Here is a 20239-nt window from a genome sequence, read left to right as displayed (position 1 = left end):
GAGCTAAGATTGAGATGAATACGGCTCTTTTAGGTCGGGTTAGCAGGAGAGATCAGACTTAAAGAGAAGAGGACTGACTTGTTACAAGTTGACATTGTACATTAGAATAACCCTTTTTGGTGCAAAGTTTGATTATTTTCAAAAAGGTTCTATATAGAACCATCTACAGTGCAGTAGTTTCCATCAGTCTGAAGAAACATTTCATTGTGCAAAGAACCATGGGTATATATATATATAATCAATTCTATAATCAATTCTATATATATACACACACACAAACAAACACACACACACACACATATATATATATATATATATATATATATATATATATATATATATATATATATATATATATATATATATATATATATATCACCACCACTGTAAAGAAATCAGTCTCCACAATCAACCATTTCACATCAAATCACTCTGAATGACTTTGTTTACGTCTCAGCCACTGAATCAGGCAGGAATTTTGAAAAATCAGTGGAATTCCCCTTTAAGAAAGACACTGAAGTCAAAACAGTTTTGTTTATTGTTATATACAAATGCAAAAATACAGCATTATGGTTCATTTAAAGCACTGTGCAGGCTATACACTGAAAACCAAATTAAAGAGTACACTACCAAGGGAGGCGTGCAGAATCACATATTCGGTCATGTAGATAATAATCAGTGGATCATTCTACACGGAACTGGGCTGTACACGTCACGTCTGGTGCCAATTATTACATTAGAGAAACTCAAATATTGATGTCCCAAAAGCAGAGAGAGGTTTTAATCAAGGACTTAATCATGATTACAGTGAAGCAAAATCCCCACCACAAATTTAGAAGACATGTTTTGACTAACTGTTGGCTCAACTGGGCTGCCAATGGGTGTTTTAACATCACTGTACCTTCAATATATATATATATATATATATATATATATATATATATATATATATATATATACTGATCAGGCATAACATTATGTCCTTGTTTCTACACTCATTGTCCATTTTATCAGCTCCACTTACTATATAGGTGCACTTTGTAGTTCTACAGTTACAGACTGTAGTCCATCTGTTTCTCTGCATACTTTGTTAGCCCCCTTTTACCCTGTTCTTCAGTGGTCAGGACCCCCATGGACCCTCACAGAGCAGGTACTATTTGGGTGGTGGATCATTCTCAGCACTGCAGTAACACTGATGTGGTGGTGGTGTGTTAGTGTGTGCTGCGCTGGTACGAGTGGATCAGACACAGCAGTGCTGCTGGAGTTTTTAAACACTGTGTCCACTCACTGTCCACTCTATTAGACACTCCTACCTTGTCAGTCCACCTTGTAGATGTAAAGTCAGAGACGATAGCTCATCTGCTGCTGCACGGTTTGTGTTGGTCATCCTCTAGTCCTTCATCAGTGGTCACAGGACGCTGCCCACAGGACGCTGTTGGCTGGATATTTTGGTTGGTGGACTATTCTCAGTCCAGCAGTGACACTGAGGTGTTTAAAAACTCCAGCAGCACTGCTGTGTCTGATCCACTCGTACCAGCACAACACATACTAACACACCACCACCACGTCAGCGTTACTGCAGTGCTGAGAATGATCCACCACCCAAATAGTACCTGCTATATATATACAATGAACTGTATTCTCTTCAGGCACATAGGCTACTCCTCTGATAAGGTTATGGCAGAGCATACACGTTGTCTTTTAAAAGCTTTTCTCTACTGACAGTACATTCTGGGCTGCATTCTCTCATGGAAAAATGACTATTTAAAGATACTATGAATGTTTTTTTTAAAGGTATTGCTCTATATTACAAATAAAAAGCACCCTAAGAAATGAATAAAACACCTCAGCAAAACTCACAAAAGGCAAAAGTGAACCAAAGCAAAGTAACACAGAAGTATGTACAATAAAATACAGTACAAAATATCGGTGGAAAAAAAAAACCAACTACATACTAAAGTACAAAAATAGCACTTCTGATAAAACTGTACAGATATCACTTTGAATGGAAACAGGCCCGTTTTTGTTATTAGCATTTTCAGTTTGTTTGCAGTCCGTTCTTACGACAGCGCCCTCAAATTCACACGGGCTACATCTACAATGGGAAAACGTGGGACTTGTGTGTGATTGCACCAGGCAACTTAACATAAAAGCAGTGATAACAATAATAATAGTTAACGATAAATTCTCTTTCTCTAACAAAGTACTAACACTTGTAGGTTCTTTAGATCAGGAACATAACTGCATGACCTGGGTCCAATAAACGGAGTATAACACAGACAAAGCAGAGCCACTGAGCTCAGTCCCTTCTTCGTTCAATCAGGGATTCAGCAGAACTACGGCAAAGCGTAAAAGAGACGTGGTCCGTTCAGAACAAGTTGATGAAGTATTTCCATATATTGGTTCTGTGATCCGGTCCAAATGCCCTGACTCAGAAGAGTCATCCTGTGGACACTTATTGGTACTGTTACATGGGCCTCACCCTCAAGTGTCACCTACACCAGTGGTTCCCAAACTGGGGTACGCCCAATGATGTTGAGGGTACATCAAAACATCTGACATGTACACGTCATATTAGTCTTCATTTCCGGAACCTGTTGTATACTTTTACACGTGGCGTGTAAGTATGAGTGATGGGTGAGTGTGATATTTATAACATCCAGCACATGACAAATCTATGCTCTAGTAACTAGACAGACTCTGCACTTTATTTATCATCATTTGTATAAAAGGCTGTGTTTAAGGCACGTAAACTCCTTGTTAGCTGTTCATTCAAGTTCATTTTTAATTTCACAGACATGGTTTAGGCTGTGTTCACACAGCAGGTAAAAGTGGCCCAAATCCGATTTTTTTCTTCATATGTGGCACAGATGTGTGTCTGTGTGTCAGTGAACAGCAAAAAAACACACTGAATCTGACATTTTCAATTCCGATTTGAGACGCTTTTATATGTGGTGCTGAAATCCAATACATATCTCAGTCTGAACAGCCAGATCAGATTCATGCTACTTTTATGTCAATCCAGCTCCACATTCTTCATAATTTCACGCTGCTGAGACCTCGTAAACATTTGGGCTGATGTTTCTGTACAAAAGGTAGAAGACCAAACCGTTCTGTGTTTGAATAGATCTCGAAAGAAATGGCCGTAGGAGGACGAGGCTGCAGCGTCAAACAAACATCAAAAGTCTGAAAGCTGAAAGTTTAAAGAATCCGAGGACACGAACAAAAGAAGTGACCGCGGCCTTTTTACTGCGAGCTCAAACACATTCTAGGTGATGAGCTCAGCTGTCGGTCAGTGATGGCTCCTGTGACGCTGGCGAGGGTGAAACTGGACCCTCCAGGAGCGACTGGGGCTCATTGGCAGTCATGATTGTTTACCTCTGGATGAAATCAGATTTGGGCCACTTTTACCCGCTGTGTGAACGTAGCCTTAGTTAGCAGTTAGTCATTTTGTTTGCGTATCCATGGCGCTGTTAAAGCTGTACTATGTGCAATTGTTTGTTAAAATTTAAAGACCAGGCTAAAATATGGTGAGTGTGCACTGCTGTGATTCACCCTATAAAGCCTCAAATAATTATTTAAAAGTCAGAGGATTTGGCAAGTTTTTTGGACCATGTCAGAGGCCTTTATGTCACAAAGTCTCACACACAGGCTCAAAAAAAGGGTCCGACTCAATGTTTAGGTCTTAATTCAAAATCAGCATTATACTGATGAAGGTATGATAACAATAATAGATAATTCACACGTCCATCACCAAGATTTACTCAGTTCTCTTTGAATTCTCTTTCACAACACTCGCAATCATCAGATTCATCCACTCGGGGAAGGGGTCTGAAGCACAACACTACAAAATGTTCTTCCAGGCATTGTGTGCAATTACACATTTCCACCAGAGAGGTCTCCAAAGCCCCAAAGCTGACATAGTGTAGCTTTAAATGTATAAGAGGCATGTATACCCTTTGTTAGTTGTGTACTCTAGTTAGTTTCACTTTTACAGGTTTAGTTTGCAGCTGTAGTAAGTTATTAGTTTGTAGTCTGCGGGGATTAGAGATTAGCAATTAGCATTTTGTTTACATATCCACAGTGCTATTAAACGATGAGTGGATGATGTTACTGTGCTGTATGTGATCTGTAGCCACGTTTATGAATGTCTTTCAGTGTTCATTTTACAGCTGCAGACTTCCCGTAGAGTGACCCCTGCCTGTGCTGCTGCCGAAGAAAGTTCACTGATCTTCCTCATCCCTGCACTGTGACCAGCACTCCAGAGTGAACCACACCTATAACACATGCCTTACAAGCATCCCTAGCATTATTTACTTATTCAGTGCTACTCAGTACGTCGGGTGTGTTGTCACTGCCTCGTAGGCATGTTAGATATATTGAGAGGGACTGACTTTACAGGCTGATGCATCAGGGCAATATGCACGAGTGTGTCTAAGGAGTGAGGGGGGTGCGCGGCTGGAGGGTTAATGTCTGAGGGGTTACCGCACTATAAAAGGTTTGGGAACCACTGCCCTGCACCTTTCAACAAACAACGAAATGTGTGGTGCACAAAGTATCCAGCACTTTTTGAGTCTGCAGAGCACCACAAGACCAGTGACTTAGAAAGGTCAAAAATCAGAGTCCGCGTCCATCAGCTCTGCCTCCATTAGGTTGGTTCTAGAGTGGATCGGCGCAATCACTGGCCGTCTGCCATCTGACCGAGATGTGAGGGCTGTCCTGCCACCAGCCACTGGTGAGAACATCTCTTGGCCAGAATGGCAAAATGCCCCGTTAGATAGCCAGGCTGATGACTGGAACTGCCCTCGACCCTCACGCTGGCTATCCTTAGACGTCAGGTGGTTTGCAAGGTTAAAGCTGGGCTCCCCGTTGAGCTGGCTGGATGGAAGGTAGCCCAGCCCTCCGTATCTGTCATTGTACGGAACAGGACAGGAAGACCGGAATTCTGGGAAGGAGCCTGGAAGCACGTTTTCTTCTTGGTGCTGTTGCCGCTGCTGGTCCCACAAGTTAGCCACAAGGCTGCGGTGTCCCGGTAGCTTCGGAAGCCGAGGTACGGCGCTGGGGCCGAACTCTCTGCGACGGGGGATGGGATTCATGCCCTCTTCGGCAGACGCGATTGGCCGAACCTCCTTCTTCCTCTTCTTCTTTTTCTTCTTCCGTTTCATCATCTCAGGGGAGATCTCAGCTTCGACCATCCACAGTTTGTTTCTCTCCTCTGGAGGCGGCACTGTATGAGGAGACAATCACAAACAACGTTAAAAATCTTCTCTTTTCAAGTAAACTATCCAGTGCAATGACAGAGCTTTACTACTGACCAGGTGTGCCGGTCGGAGTGACCGAGATATCCTGAGGTAAGATGGCACCTCTTCGGGCCACGATCTTCGTCACATGCTGGGCCCAAGCAGAGGACATCTCCGCAGATGGCTCGTTGAACTCAAAGTTAATACCTGCTGCAGAGGAATGAAAACAGAGATTAATGTTTAATTTCATACACGAGCATAAACGAGTAGTTTTCAGTGGGGAATACCAACCATTCCGAAAGTCCTTCATAACAATACATTAAAAAAGAGACCCATTTATTAGCGGTTAAATTATTTAAATTATTAAAATTATTTCGAACTTATTTCATTTTAACTTTTAGTTAATAAGAATATGTAAATTAAACACTGCAGGTTAAAAAATAACCTATTTATTAAAAAAATTAACCCATTTATTAAAAAGAAAGCCATTTATTAAAAAAGAAACCCATTTATTGGCAGGTAAATTTATTTCTAACTTATTTCATTTTAACTTTTAGTTAACAGGAATATGGAAAATAAATACTGCAGGTTAAAAAAGATTTTAAAAATTAACCTATTAACAAATTAACCCATTCATTAAAAAATTAACCCATTTATTAAAAAAGAAACCTATTTATTAGCAGTTAAATTTATTTCTAACTAATTTCATTTCAACTTTTAGTTAATGGGAATATGGAAAATAAATACTGCAAGTTTCCATTTTAGAAATTAACATATTCCTCTTTGTCTAGTACTTTATATTCGGCAGAGGGTGCTTTTCTTACCTACAGGTCCTTCATGAGAAACTGTGTGCATGCTGAAGGACAACTCTTTCTCTGGATCCTTCTGGAGTTCCTTCCGCTTCGAGAATGCTTTGGCTATCATCTTGCTCTTTTTGATGCGTTTTGGCTCATCGTCACTGCGTCCAATGATCCTTGGATTGAGGGAAAACGTTAATTAATATTAATATTACCGTGGATTAAGTTAACAAGGCTCTGCTAATTAAGGAAGAAAGATAAGACTAATATAGCCGCTACTGCAGTACAATTCATGGACCAAACAGAACACTGCACTCGTTTTTGTTTACCCACTAACGTAACAGAATCTGAAGTTTTATGTGCATCACCTTCACACATTAACAGTGCATTACAACCCCTATAATTAGTGCATTTTGTGATCAGTAATGAGGCTCTGTATGTAAAAAATAACAAAATCCCACTAGGTCTGCTTATATTTTGCGTAAACTGACCATAATCTAACATTATGACCACCTCCTTGTTTCTATGCTCATTGTCCATTTTATCAGCTCCACTTACTATATAGGTGCACTTTGTAGTTCTACAGTTACAGACTGTAGTCCATCTGTTTCTCTGCATACTTTGTTAGCCCCCTTTTACCCTGTTCTTCAGTGGTCAGGACCCCCATGGACCCTCACAGAGCAGGTACTATTTGGGTGGTGGATCATTCTCAGCACTGCAGTAACACTGATGTGGTGGTGGTGTGTTAGTGTGTGTTGTGCTGCTCTGAGTGGATCAGACACAGCAGTGCTGCTGGAGTTTTTAAACACCTCAGTGTCACTGCTGGACTGAGAATAGTCCACCAACCAAAAATATCCAGCCGACAGGTTTCTGTGGGCAGCGTCCTGTGACCACTGATGAAGGACTAGAGGATGACCAACACAAACTGTGCAGCAGCAGATGAGCTATCGTCTCTGACTCTACATCTACAAGGTGGACTGACAAGGTAGGAGTGTCTAATAGAGTGGACAGTGAGTGGACACAGTGTTTAAAAACTCCAGCAGCACTGCTGTGTCTGATCCACACTAACACACCACCACCACATCAGTGTTACTGCAGTGCTGAGAATGATCCACCACCCAAATAGTACCTGCTCTGTGCGGGTCCATGGGGGTCCTGACCACTGAAGAACAGGGTAAAAGGGGGCTAACAAAGTATGCAGAGAAACAGATGGACTACAGTCTGTAACTGTAGAACTACAAAGTGCACCTATATAGTAAGTGGAGCTGATAAAATGGACAATGAGCGTAGAAACAAGGAGGTGGTCATAATGTTATGCTTGATCTGTGTATATCATGTATGTATTATGATTATTATATATTATGATTATGTATATAATCATATACTGAGGCACATGGTATATATGAAAAAATCTTCCAAAATGTTTTATTTTCTTTCATTCTTTACTTTTTGACAATGGATTGAAAATAATTGTAAAAGCTAAACCATTACAGCTGGTATATTCACTCTGAGCTTGTTTTCCTCATTGTACAGTTAAATAAGTCACATTTATTCATTTATTTGAGAAAATTTGAGTAAAAGTTGTCTTAACAATTCTGTACATAATACATGATCAGCAACTTAAGATGTGGATCAGTTTAAGACCAATAAGTCTTACAAAATGCAGCGTTAAACAAGCTGAGAGACCTACCTGCACCAGGTGCGTTTCCAAATAAGGACTGTGGCTTTGGTCCACACCCAGGTGCTCATGGCAATGCCCGTGCCAAACATAGAGAACAGATTGATCTTCTCCACCAGCAGACTGGGCCGGTTCTTGATGGCACATTCCGGGATTGGCTTGTTGGTCTGGTGAGCTATAGTCACATTGGCTTCACACCTGTTTGAAATATTACATGCGTAAATCCAATTTAGAGAGCAGGCTTAAATCATATAAGTGAAAAAATCTTTAAAAATACTACCTACATGTAAACCGAACACCTAAATGCTAACGTATTTATTTATTGCTTGTAAGCTGGATATAAAAAATCTTACAGCACATATTCCCTGAAGCTTCTTTCCCACTCGGCCTGGTTGAAAAAGTCATAGAAATGGCATCCAAAAGTGATGAAAACAAAGCCAAAAGCCAGGAAGCCAAATATGCCTGGTTAGAAGAAAGAAATAATTCGTGAGATGGAAGAATGGAGGGTCTATAATCACAACTGATTGGATTAATACTAATAGTCAATCAATTAATACGAATAATACATGTTCTACTGTTTATACTTGTATAAATTAATATATCACTATGGCACTAATATATCACTAAGAGCAGCGTACCGAGTCTCAGCATGGTCTCATTAATCTTGCTTGCTGCTTTTTCACTCAGTAGTCCAGGATGGTTGCTTTTGATGGAAAACAATGTCATGACACCTACAAAGTGAGAACTTAGGATCAGCCACAATTAAGCATTATAGCGTATCAAACCTTACCAATACGTCTGCATATCGCTGCTGTCAGAACAAAACCTCATATCTCCAAAATGGAAACTTTACAGGAGAAGCAAAAAACTTACTTTACTTTTAATGTAAGTCAGTGGAACCAGATTTCTTTCCAAGTAATTTTGGGCCGTTTCTTTTGGTTCATTCATTGTAAAATTTACATATAATGTAAAGGACAACAGGTATTTTCAAATTATGTCAAAAACGGAAAAACGACAAAAATGGAGATATGAGGTTTTGTTTTCCGACAGCAGTGAAATATAAATAACGGACATCTGTTTGTCCAGTCGCTCTTACCTCTTATTAGGAAATAACCACCGATAACGAGTACCACTCCAATAGGAGCCAGCACAAACCCAGCACGGTACCTGTAGTTCTTATACCCAACAAAGCAGATTCCACTGACTGAGTCTCCGTCTACCTGCAAAACGTTCGAAAGAGTCAGTCGCTGTTGTGATGTGTGGGCAGTGCCAAAAACACCCTGCATGAAAAAGAACAGAAATGAGAGGGTTTACCTCTGCAATGGCCAGTATAGCCACCGTGAGTATGAAAGGGACGGACCATGTGACCAGATGGAAGTAAGACGTCTTTCCAGACAGAGGCTGTTGGGTAGTGCCGAGGGCTTTGAAGGATGTGTGCCAGGCATAGGTGAGCATGACAAACCAGATGACCCCAGACATCAGGGAGTAGTACACGATGATGAAGATGATAACGCATGAAAGCGTCTCTGTGGATCTGTGGAGAGAAAATCAGCGTTCTGATTTTGTATTTTTCAATTCAAGCATTCAAACATTTTTGTCTTTTGAAAGCAAATGTCAAGCTTCATCCTTACGAAGGCTCTCCCAGCCGCATAGTGTTGTCACTTTTGCACACTATCTCTTTACGAGCTCCGTCCATGAACTGAGCGAGCCATCCAATGCTGCCTATGAAGAAGCAGGCATTGACGTAAAAGAGGATAACAGCAGGGTAGCGGTTGGAATTCTTCCAGTCAGCAAGAAACGTGGCCTGTGGAAAAGAGAAGGAAAGAACAAGATGCAGAGTGAAAAAAGCTTTGGCTTACACAAGACCAGGCACACGCTCTTCTTCTTTACCCAAGTATACATACATACATCATCTAAACCGCTTATCCTTCTGGGTCGCGGTGGGGTGCTGGAGCCTATCCCAGCTGTCATTGGGCGGAAGGCAGGATACACCCTGGACAGGTCGTCAGTCCATCACAGGGCAGACAGACATACACATTCATACCTAGGGCAATTCAGCATGTCCAATCAGCCTGACTGCATGTTTCTGGACTGTGGGAGGAAACCGGAGTACCTGGAGGAAACCCACGCAGACACGGGGAGAACATGCAAACTCCACACAGAAAGGACCCTGGTTGCCCGGCCGGGAATCGAACCCAGGCCATTCTGTGAGGCGACAGCGCTACCCACTGCGCCACGTGCCTCCCTACCCAAGTATATTGATAGCCAATTTCCACTTGCTGAAGGTCTCTATTGCTATTGCTAAGTGTGTAACAATTTCAACTTCAGCTGACAGTACGTGACTGAAGTGCCTTTGAGCAAGGCATCTAACCGCCAACTGCTCCCCAAGTGCTGAGGATAGGGCTGCCCACTGCTCTGGGCAAGTGTGCTTTCTGCCCCCTAGTGGGTGTGTTCACTAGTGTGCATGTGGTGTTTCACTGCACGGATGGGTTAAATGTGGAGGTGAAATTTCCCTGTTGTGGGACTAATAAGGGTCACTTAATCTTAAGATATTAGGCGTCTGAGTGCATCCTAAAAGAGTAAAGTGGGCGGGGAAAGGCCGGGGCTTATGATATGGACGCATCTACCCTTAAATGACTGTTTTTTTTCTGAACAGCTCATAAATTCTATGGGTTGTGACTTTTGGGGGGTTTTGTTAGAGGGTGGAAAAGTTAGAGGGGCGCTGGTTTGGTTAGGTAATTTTTATTTATCTGAGACAAACCAATCTGTGCTGCGATGGACTGGCGACCTGTCCAGGGTGTATCCTGCCTTCTGCCCAATGACAGCTGGGATAGGCTCCAGCACCCCACCGCGACCCAGAAGGATAAGCGGTTTAGATGATGTATGTATGTATGTAAACCAATCTGTGCAGAATATAATTAACACTAAGGGTAAAAAGATCACATCACAATACTCTGTCAAGTGACACATTACATATTTTGAAACAGTAGTGCCACATTTAAAAACTGCCGTCAAAAATTCTGAATGCAATTATGTATTATGAATTAGACCAAATCCCATTTCACCCCTCGCCCCACCGCTTAGCCCTTAGCCCTCCATTTTGCGTATTTACGTCTAGGTGTAGGGTGTCCTGATTTGTGTTGAGATGGAGGGGTATGGCGAAGTGTTAGGGCTACATGGCCCTCCAAACGGAGGTTTTTCAGAGACTCCAAACTGAGTGTTATGAGGAAAAAAGAAAAACAAGCAAGATGGCTGAACGAGAGACCAAAGAAAACCACAAATGGGAGAATTTTCTCAGTTAAAAAATTATGATAAGAACCGTATTGTCTTAGTTTAATGTCGTTTCAGTGTATTATGGTCCTAGCAGTATGCTGATGTAGCTAACTAGCTAAATTTCCCGTTACACCATAAATGGGAAAATTGAAACAAAAAGCTGGCAAATAGCTGATGTAATGTAACTAAAGCCCAGCAGTGAGGAGCTGAACCCTCCTCTACTATCACTGCAGACTGGCAGGGTCGCCTACAGACGTATGAACACAAGGCGCATACCCAGGCACTCCTTATCTTCTGTATCGAAAAACGCATCGTATTTTCCTTATTTGACCACCACCCATACTATGTTTCTCTGTGTTTGCTTACCAAAGTAAAGAAGGTGCAAAGAAGGGTGACGGATCCAAAGTAAGCGATGTAGCTGTGCATGTCTGAGTGTTCCTCCTCTGTGAAGAGGGGATTGTTGCACTGGATGCCGCAGCCCTCCACGTCCTTGTACCAGCTGGCCTGGATGTCAGTTTTGACCAAAGGAGCCTCACATTGTCCTGAAGTGTTGAATTTGAGCTTCTGCACCTCATTCTAGTATAACAAAAGTAAACACATACGTACAATTACATTCAGATCATACTGTGAAAGGTACTAGAAGACAGCTTTAAACCTTGTTACAGACAATAATCAATGATGTGGTTATATTTCTAATATAAGATACAGCATAATGTATTAGGGCTGTTTGATTACAGCAAAAATCATAATCAAGGTTATTTTGGTCATTATTGAGATCATGATTATTTAATATGATTACTTACTGATGTTTGAAACATCATCCATGTATTGAGCTTTGAAAAGGGACTTGTCTTTTTAAAAATAGAATAAATTGAACTTTGATTTTAATTCAACTGGAAAACAAATTAAAAAGGTAAAATGCTAAAATGCTGTAAGTTTTGGAGATACAAGGTTATATATATACACACACACACACACACACACACACACACACACACACATATATATATATATATATATATATATATATATATATATATATATATATATATATAGATAGATAGATAGTTCAAATATATTAAACCTAAATAAACTAGATGAATTTGGGCTTTAGGAGGGGTGAAAGGTGTGCTGGATTTATAACATAATACAAAAGAAGAGCATCATTGTGAAACGGAATGCAGCACAATAATCATCTCAGTTATCTTGTTTTCATAATCGCTGGAAGCCAGAATAGTAACTGAAAATAAAATTTTATTAATCTCCCAGCCATAGAATATGGCATACTCTTAGAGGAAGCCAGTCTGGGTGTTACTGTGTATATACACATAATATTTAAAGAGGAATTGCAACATTTATTCAACATTTCTGCATAATTCAATCACTGAGATGTAAACACAACCATCCAGAGTGGTGTAACGTAAAGTGATTAACTGTAGAGAAACATATTTTCTTTACAGTGGTGGTGGTGACAGGAACCAGGGGCTGCAATGTTTACAATGCAGACACAGCTATTTTATTTACTATCTAAAATGGTCAGCGAACCAACAAGTTTTCTGAATTTTCATTGATGAGTTTTTTTTTTGGGACCTGTTTTGCCTTAAAACACCCTGAACTGTGCCTCTCCACCATGTATGGATATTAAAAAACATGTTTGAGCCCAAAACCTTCTCAAACCTATCGTGAAACAATATCTCAAACGAGGCATCTTATTTGTAATCATTATATGTAACAGCTTTCTGTGCAGCTTTCAGCTCCGGTTCCTATCACAGGTTCCTCTAGAACGGAGCATTTCATCAGACCGCTCTGAATGAGTTTGTTTACGTTTGAATGGCTGAATTATACAGGCGTTTAGAAGAATTCGTAGGAATGATTTTTTTATACCTGGCAGCCAACAGGGAACTTGTCCTTGTTCTCACACTTCAGGAAGTTGGGCCATCCACGCTCCTGTTCCACTATGCTACAGGGTTTGCGAGTACTAAGACACAGCTTCTGGCTGGGTAGTTCCACTTTACCGTTCTCACATTTGGGCATGTAAACAGCGCACAGCAAAGGCTGAATGACAGCCCAGCAGCGAGGAGCATTCCTCAGACCTGGAAAAATAGAGATACAGAATGTCAGAAATGGTCAGTGTTATCTAGTCATAAGCAGGGATGCACAATTATATCAGAATCATATCGATATTGGCAGATAATTGCTTAAAAATAATTATCAGCATCAGACAGATGTTTGGATTTGACTGATATTTTAAACCGATGTTTGGTGATGTATTTATTACACACTGTAAGAGCTGAGCATTTAGGTGATGCAAGGCTACTGTGCTAAATTAAGCTTTTCATTCATTTTGCACTGATCTGTAACCCACTACAAGCCTATCGCTGTTGTCGGAAGAAAACCTTGTATCTCCATTTTTGTCGTTTTTCAGTTTTTGACATAATTTGAAAATGTCTGTTACCCTTTACATTGTATGTAAATTTCATGATGAATGGACTAAAGGAAATGACCCAAAATGACTTGGAAAAAAGTCTGGTTCCATTGACTTACATTGTAAGTAAAGTATGTTTTTTTCTTCTCCTGTGAAGTTACCATTTTAAAGACACGAGGTTTTCTTCCGACAACAGCGTTACGTTATATTTCTGTGTAATGGTAATCCAGGTAGGTGTAGTCCTAATTTCTACATTTCATGAATGTTTCTGCATTGACATTGGCAGATATGTACAAATTTCAATACCAAAAATGGTGGGACAGCAGGTAACATGCTAAAAAAACAAAAAGCAGTAATTCGTAAATTCTTTTGACTTATATTAACCTGGAGACTGTATAAACACACAATATTTGATGTTTTAGCTTATAAACTCTTTTTTGGTAAATACACTTATTTCAAATTGATGCATACAAAATGTTGAGACCTTTTCTTTTAACAACAATTAATAATCATTTGGGGACTGAAGAACTGAAGTTTTCAAGGCAGAATTATATGCCATCCTTCCTTTATAGCTGCAGAGCTGTATGGGGCCTTTATTGAGGCATTTTGCTCTTATACAGCACACATTTTCAATGGGAGACAGTTCTGGACCGCAGACAGGTCAGTCTAGAACCCGCACTCTCTGATTATGCAGCCGTGCAGAATGTTTCTTGGCATTTTCATGCTGAAATAAGCATGAGTGTCCCTGAAAAAGACGTCATCTAGAAGGCAGCATGTGTTGCTCCAAAAAGTGTATATAAAATATAACTTTTATCATTAATGGTGCCTTCACAGAAGTTAGCCATGCTAATACACCCCCACACCATGATAGACCCTGGGTTTTGAGCTTTACGCTGGTAACCATGGGGAGGTTCCTTTTCTTCTTAGGCCCAGAGAACATGATGTCCGTTTGTTGGTCTATAAACAATCTGAAAGGTTGACTTGTCAGACTGTCACATTTTTACTGGGCATCAGTCCATTTCAGATGAGCTCAAGCCCAGAGAAGTAGTTGTTTCTGGACGTTGTTGATGTATGGCTTCCACTGTGCACAGTGAAGTCATAACTTGTATTTGTGGAAGTGAAGAATGTTTACAGACAACAATTTCTCCTGTACTCCTGAGCCCACGGTGATTCCCATCAGAGAGGTTTTTAAAGCAGTGCCATCTGATTGATCGAAGGTCATGGGCAGTTGTGGATTTCAGCTCTGCGCTTTACGTGCAGATTTCTCAACACTCCCTGCATCTTTTGATGACATTGTGCACTGTAGATGGTGAAATAGCTAAAGTCTCTGATGCATATTTTGGTCATCCCTAACTGATTCTTGCTCATAAAGGACTTAACCTTTCCTGGATGGTCCTTTTACACCCAAACATGATCACCTGTTTAAGATGTTTTTTGAACATTTCACAGTGAGCACATTTATATGCACTTGAGTAATCAGATAATGGGAAAACTTCAGGTCTACATGAGTCGGGCAGTAATCGGATTTCTGCTTTGCAACCAGCCAATAAACTCACAGAAGAAGACGTGACGTAAACATAACGTAAAACTTAAACTTCATGCCGCGGTTTTAAAAAAAAACACTGCACCACTTTACCTCAAAACAACACTGCTCGCTTATTTCTGATACCACAGTCTGTTCTTGCGCATATGCAGACTGAGAAATCCGAAAGAAATCAGAGTAAGAGTTCACATGCACTGAGAAATCGGATTACTGAGCTAAAATCCAGCTCTTTTTATCAGATTTCTTAATCGGATTTCTAGATCAGAGTATGCTGTTTACATAACCATTTGAATAATCAGATAACTGCAGAAATCTGATTATGATCAGATTATTGAGTGCATGTAAACACACTCAGTGTTCCTTGTCTTAAAATGCTCCTTTCCCAATTTTTTTGTTTTGTGTTACAGGCATCAAATCCAGAACGAGCAAAATATTTACAAAAAAGCAAAAATTGATAAGGCAAAACACGAAATATCTTGTCTATGTACTGTTTTCAATGTGGCTTTACAAATTACAGCTTTCTGTTTTTATTTGTATTTCACATACTGTCATAAACCTTTTGGGAATTGGCCCACAGTTCCCATATCAGTGCATCCCTAGTTTATAATTATGGCTGCTTAACACTGTAATTTGTAATTTATGCAATACTGGAATAACACATTGGAATAAATAACTTAATCTAAGTAAATAAGCACGTAAATATTACGACTATTTACTTAAATCTCGTTTATCTTTTGCACACAATGATTCTTTAGCTCCTTTAGGTTTTCACACAGGTGTGGGAAAGGGAGCTTGAACATGCAAGGCCAACCCAGGGGATCTTCAGATTAGGGTGTGAATGAGGCAGGAACAGATCATTAACGGGTGCTTATGGTTAAAAGCAAAAGGAAATTCAGCTTAATGGTTCATACAAATCAATAGACTTTTGTAACACTGTGAAGTTCCACCTACGACCTATATAAGAAGAGTTTAAGCACTCATTATAAAGTTACCATGAACTGTATTAAATATAAACTATTTTACAGAGCAGCAAATACAGAAACATGCTGTAAGTTTACAATGAAAAATGACTTTTTTGTCTACAAAATCTGCAAAATGATTCTGTTGCTGTGTATATTTAGCTTGCTGAAGTAAGTTATGTGAGCTTCTACACACTTAAGACAGTTCTTCAAGGGTTCTTCAGTAAAGAGAATGGTTCTGTTTAGAACCATGAGTTCTATATAGAACCACTTCATGCATAAAAGGTACTTTGCATGGTGAAATGGTTCTTTGATTGATGGAGAATGTGTTGTATATGGTTCTATATAGAAGCTTTTTGAAAATGGTTCTATATAGCAACAAAAAAGAGGTCTGCTATTGACAGAAGCTTAAAAACACACTTGATGCTTCTTCAAGGGTTCTTTAGTAAAGGCTATATCACGATACTTCAGGACATTTTCATGATAGAACATCACAATATTTTGTTTTTCTGAGATTTAATAAGTTGGAACAGACAGACAGAACCTGTAGTGCTATGTTTAGAAAATACTGTAATAATAATAATAAGAACAATTTTAATTTAGTGTTTTACAAACTGCACTAAATCCAGTTAAACAGGCCTAATTATGCTCATTTACTAACAAAACATGTAGTTACTCAGTGTCCAAGTACGTGGATGTAATTTATAATATGCTCAGAAAAACGTATTGTGACATAATTTATCATAATAACCAGGGGTTCTATACAGAACCATTCCATGCTTAAGTGGTTCTATGCACAGTGAAATGGCTCTTCAGATTGATGGAGAATGTGTTATTTATGGTTCTATATAGAAGCTTCTTGAAAATGGTTCTATATAGCAACAAAAAGGGTTCTGCTATTGATAGAAGATTGAAAACACACTTGATGGTTCTTCAAGGGTTCTTTAGTTAAGGCAATGTTTCTTTTAGGGTTGAGCGATATGGCAAAACAGCATATCACGATACTTCAAGACATTTTCACGATACAACATCACAATATTTTGTTTTTCTGAGATTTAATAAGTTGGAACAGACAGACAGAACCTGTAGTGCCACATTTAGAAAATACTGTAATAATAATAATAATAAACAATTTTAATTCAGTGTTTTACAAACTGCACCAAATCCAATTAAACAGGCCTAATTATGCTCATTTACTAACAAAACATATAGTCACTCAGTGTCCAAGTACGTGGATGTAATTTATAATATGCTCAGAAAAGCGTATTGTGACATAATTTATCATGATAACGATAAAATACCATCATACTGCCCACCCCAGGTTCTATTTAGAACCAGGGGTTCTATATAGAACCACTCCATGCTTAAATGGTTCTTTGCACAGTGAAACGGTTCTTCTGATTGATGGAGAATGTGTTGTATATTGTTCTATATAGACGCTTTTGAAAATGGTTCTATATAGCACAAAAAAGAGGTCTGCTATTGACAGACGCTTGAAAACACACTTGATGCATCTTCAAGGGTTCTTTAGTTAAGGCAATATTTTACTAGGGTTGGACGATATAGTAAAAACAGTGTATCACGATACTTTGGAAATTTTCATGATATAACATCACAATATTTCGTTTTTCTGAGATTTAATAAGTTGGAGCAGACAGATAAAACCTGCAGTGCCTCATATAAAAATACTGTAATAATAATAACAATAATAATAAACCAACAGCTACAACAATGTTAATCCAGTGTTTACAAACTGCACTAAATCCAGTTAATTATGCTCACTTTGTAACCAAACATGTGGTTAGTCAGTGATCAAGTGCATGGATGATATCTCAGAAAAGAGTATCGTGAAATAATTTATCATGATAACGAAACAATACTGTCATATTGCCCATCCCAGGCTCTGCTGAGAACCAAGAGTTCTATATAGAATCATTTCATGCTTAAATAGTTCTTTGCACAGTGAAATGCTTCTTCACACTGATGGGGAATGTGTTATATATGGTTCTACAGAGAACCACAGAAATGGTTCTATAAAGCACCAGAAAGGGTTCTGCCGTTGTTACAAGCTTGCCAATACCAGGTATTATCTAGAACCATTTTCAAAAAGATTCTAACCTATATGAGCATATTCAACATCCATCAATCTGAAAAAGCATTTCACCAAGAAAAGAACCATTTAGGCTTGCAAATGGTTCTATACAGAACCAATGGTTCTAAAACAGAACTACTGCCTTCACTAAAGAAGCATCTTTTAAATAAGTGTAGCCTCTATTTTTAGTCATTTGTTGCAATGATAAACAACTGAATAACCATAAAATCTGCTTTATTTAATAAATCTCCTCTCACCAGACCACATGGCCAGCTTCTCGAGAGCCTCTTCTTGAGTTTGGGAGTCCTCTGCGAGGATGAGGGACGTGTGCGTGTACGGCAAAGGCGAGCCAAGACACGTATTGTACCTCAGCGCCTCGCAGGTCGAGCTTTTCTTACAAAAATCGTTGAATACGGTCTCGTTCTTGTGCAGCATGACCGCCCGGGTTCCCACGAAGGCGGCAGCCCAAAGGCAAAGCATCCCAAACGGGCCAACGGCGCAGCGGAGGCGCCGGGAGGAGGACATTTTGGAGCTCCAACTTCTGAAACTTTTTATCCACTGGAGGAAAACGGAGCCGCCTCGAAGCTCAAAAGTAACACGGTTTGCCAGAACAGAGACCAAAACATGACTGTTCGTCCGATTCTCGATCACATAGTAACGTAGCAGTCCACTTTCCGTGCAGTCCGAGTCCCTTTTTTGTGGGGCTTCACTCGTCCTGCGCCTGGACTGCTGTTACACCGCTCATCGCTTTTGTTCCCTCTGAGGCTCAAAAACGGCAAAAGAGCGAAAAAGACCAGAAAGCGTTTTATCTCGCATAGCAAACTCGCTTTCTGCTTTAAAACGTCGTAAGAAAATCAAATCAAACTGTACAGCAAAGCCTCCACCATCCCCCACTTTTCAGAAAAAGTCTGAGAGTGTGTAACTTGATCCCCGGGCTGCTGGCTCCATCCCCCTGCAGCACTGCCCCGTCCCCCCGTTTCCAGCGAAAACTTGTAGTAGCTACAAACCCAGACAACACAGCACCCTCACTACACCAGTGATCAGCCCGGGATCCAGCTGTAAGGATCTGTCTCGTCAGTAGCTTCCTTTCCTTCCTTCAGTGTGTGGTTTGCACAGAAGGAGCTCCTAAATATCAGAAAAAACTCTTTGCTCCCATCCCCCTCTAGGAATGGGCCTAAAGAAGGCCGAAAACAGCCCTTCCTCCTCCTCCTGCCAGTCTGCTGGATACCTCATATTCACACCGGGTCTCATGCCATCCACCTGCCCACTGATTTGGTCAGATATTTGGTCAGATCAGTATGACAACATTACACTTGGAGGATTTATTTTATATATATAAAAAAGAAATAATAATAATCTTTATTTAAATAGCAACCTTTCATTTATTAAAAATGCAGCTCAAAGTGTTTTACAAAGTGCAAACTACAGAAAAAGAAGTGATAAAAGTGATATTCCAAAAAAACCCAATAAAAATATTAAAAAATATATAGTTTGTAATATATATATATATATATATATATACATATTTATTATTATTATTATTATTAAAATATAATATACTACTTTACTTTTAATGTAAGTCAATGGAATCCAAGACATTTTGGGCTGTTTCTTTTGGTCCATTCTTTGTGAAACTTACCCACAGTGTAAACACGCAACACGCATTTTCAAACTATGCCAAAAACTGAAAAGCGACAAAAATGGAGATACGAGATTTTGTTCCGACAGCAGTGATATATATCACTATATATCACTATATATCGATATAATATATATATATATATATATATATATATATATATTCAGGGTAGAACACTTTGAAAAAGTAGTGATGGCTGAATACTAAATATACTGTCCTAAAGGTATTCAGTGATGTGTTCTACTACAATGCATACAGAAGTAGCATATTCATAAGGCATTTAGAATATATACTGAGGTAGTGTTTACTAAAGCACATGGGCAAAACCCTCTATTTCATTCACACTGTTCCTTGCTGTTACTAATCGGCAGTTTTCTTCATGTCATTCTTCTGTTATTTCCACTATTGCTCCCAAATCCCACTGCCGTCTCATAACTAAGCAAACATTTTACCTTATCATGGAACAAAACCTTGCACTGGCTCATCACATTGATTTATCAGTCTACTCAGGCTTTAGGAATTTTCAGTGTTTGTAAACAAGTCGTTCTTTTTTAGAGTAGTGCAGTCTATAAACACTCTAGGCTGATTTTAAA

The 20239-nt window shown here is 39.6% G+C and overlaps 1 protein-coding gene across 1 annotated transcript; it reads right to left on the bottom strand.

Annotated features, from left to right (window-relative positions):
* Window positions 1-2981: 2981 nt before the first annotated feature.
* Window positions 2982-18946, bottom strand: smo (smoothened, frizzled class receptor). Its single transcript, XM_036577669.1, has 12 exons — window positions 18265-18946; window positions 12873-13081; window positions 11355-11564; window positions 9347-9519; window positions 9030-9249; window positions 8812-8935; window positions 8354-8446; window positions 8069-8177; window positions 7728-7913; window positions 6065-6213; window positions 5316-5450; window positions 2982-5227 (listed from the first exon to the last, which is right to left on the bottom strand). The coding sequence occupies exons 1-12, from the start codon at window positions 18530-18532 to the stop codon at window positions 4611-4613; spliced, it is 2493 nt and encodes an 830-aa protein (XP_036433562.1). The 5' UTR covers window positions 18533-18946; the 3' UTR covers window positions 2982-4610.
* Between the last annotated feature and the right edge of the window lie 1293 nt (window positions 18947-20239).

The sequence above is a fragment of the Colossoma macropomum genome, unplaced genomic scaffold, assembly GCF_904425465.1.
Source record: "Colossoma macropomum unplaced genomic scaffold, Colossoma_macropomum, whole genome shotgun sequence".
Taxonomy (NCBI): Eukaryota; Metazoa; Chordata; class Actinopteri; order Characiformes; family Serrasalmidae; genus Colossoma; species Colossoma macropomum.
The sequence above is the reverse complement of the archived record's forward strand: the minus strand, read 5'-3'. Positions and strand labels throughout refer to the sequence as shown.

What these genes read in the sequence shown, in the direction of transcription:
- smo (XM_036577669.1), bottom strand. Translation starts at nt 18,532, where the DNA reads ATGTCCTCCTCCCGGCGCCTCCGCTGCGCCGTTGGCCCGTTTGGGATG. An exon ending in CTATACTGGCCATTGCAGAG is followed by an intron (nt 8,936 to 9,029) that starts GTAAACCCTCTC and finishes AACGTTTTGCAG; the next exon opens with GTAGACGGAGACTCAGTCAG. An exon ending in CACTCCGACCGGCACACCTG is followed by an intron (nt 5,228 to 5,315) that starts GTCAGTAGTAAA and finishes CTCCTCATACAG; the next exon opens with TGCCGCCTCCAGAGGAGAGA.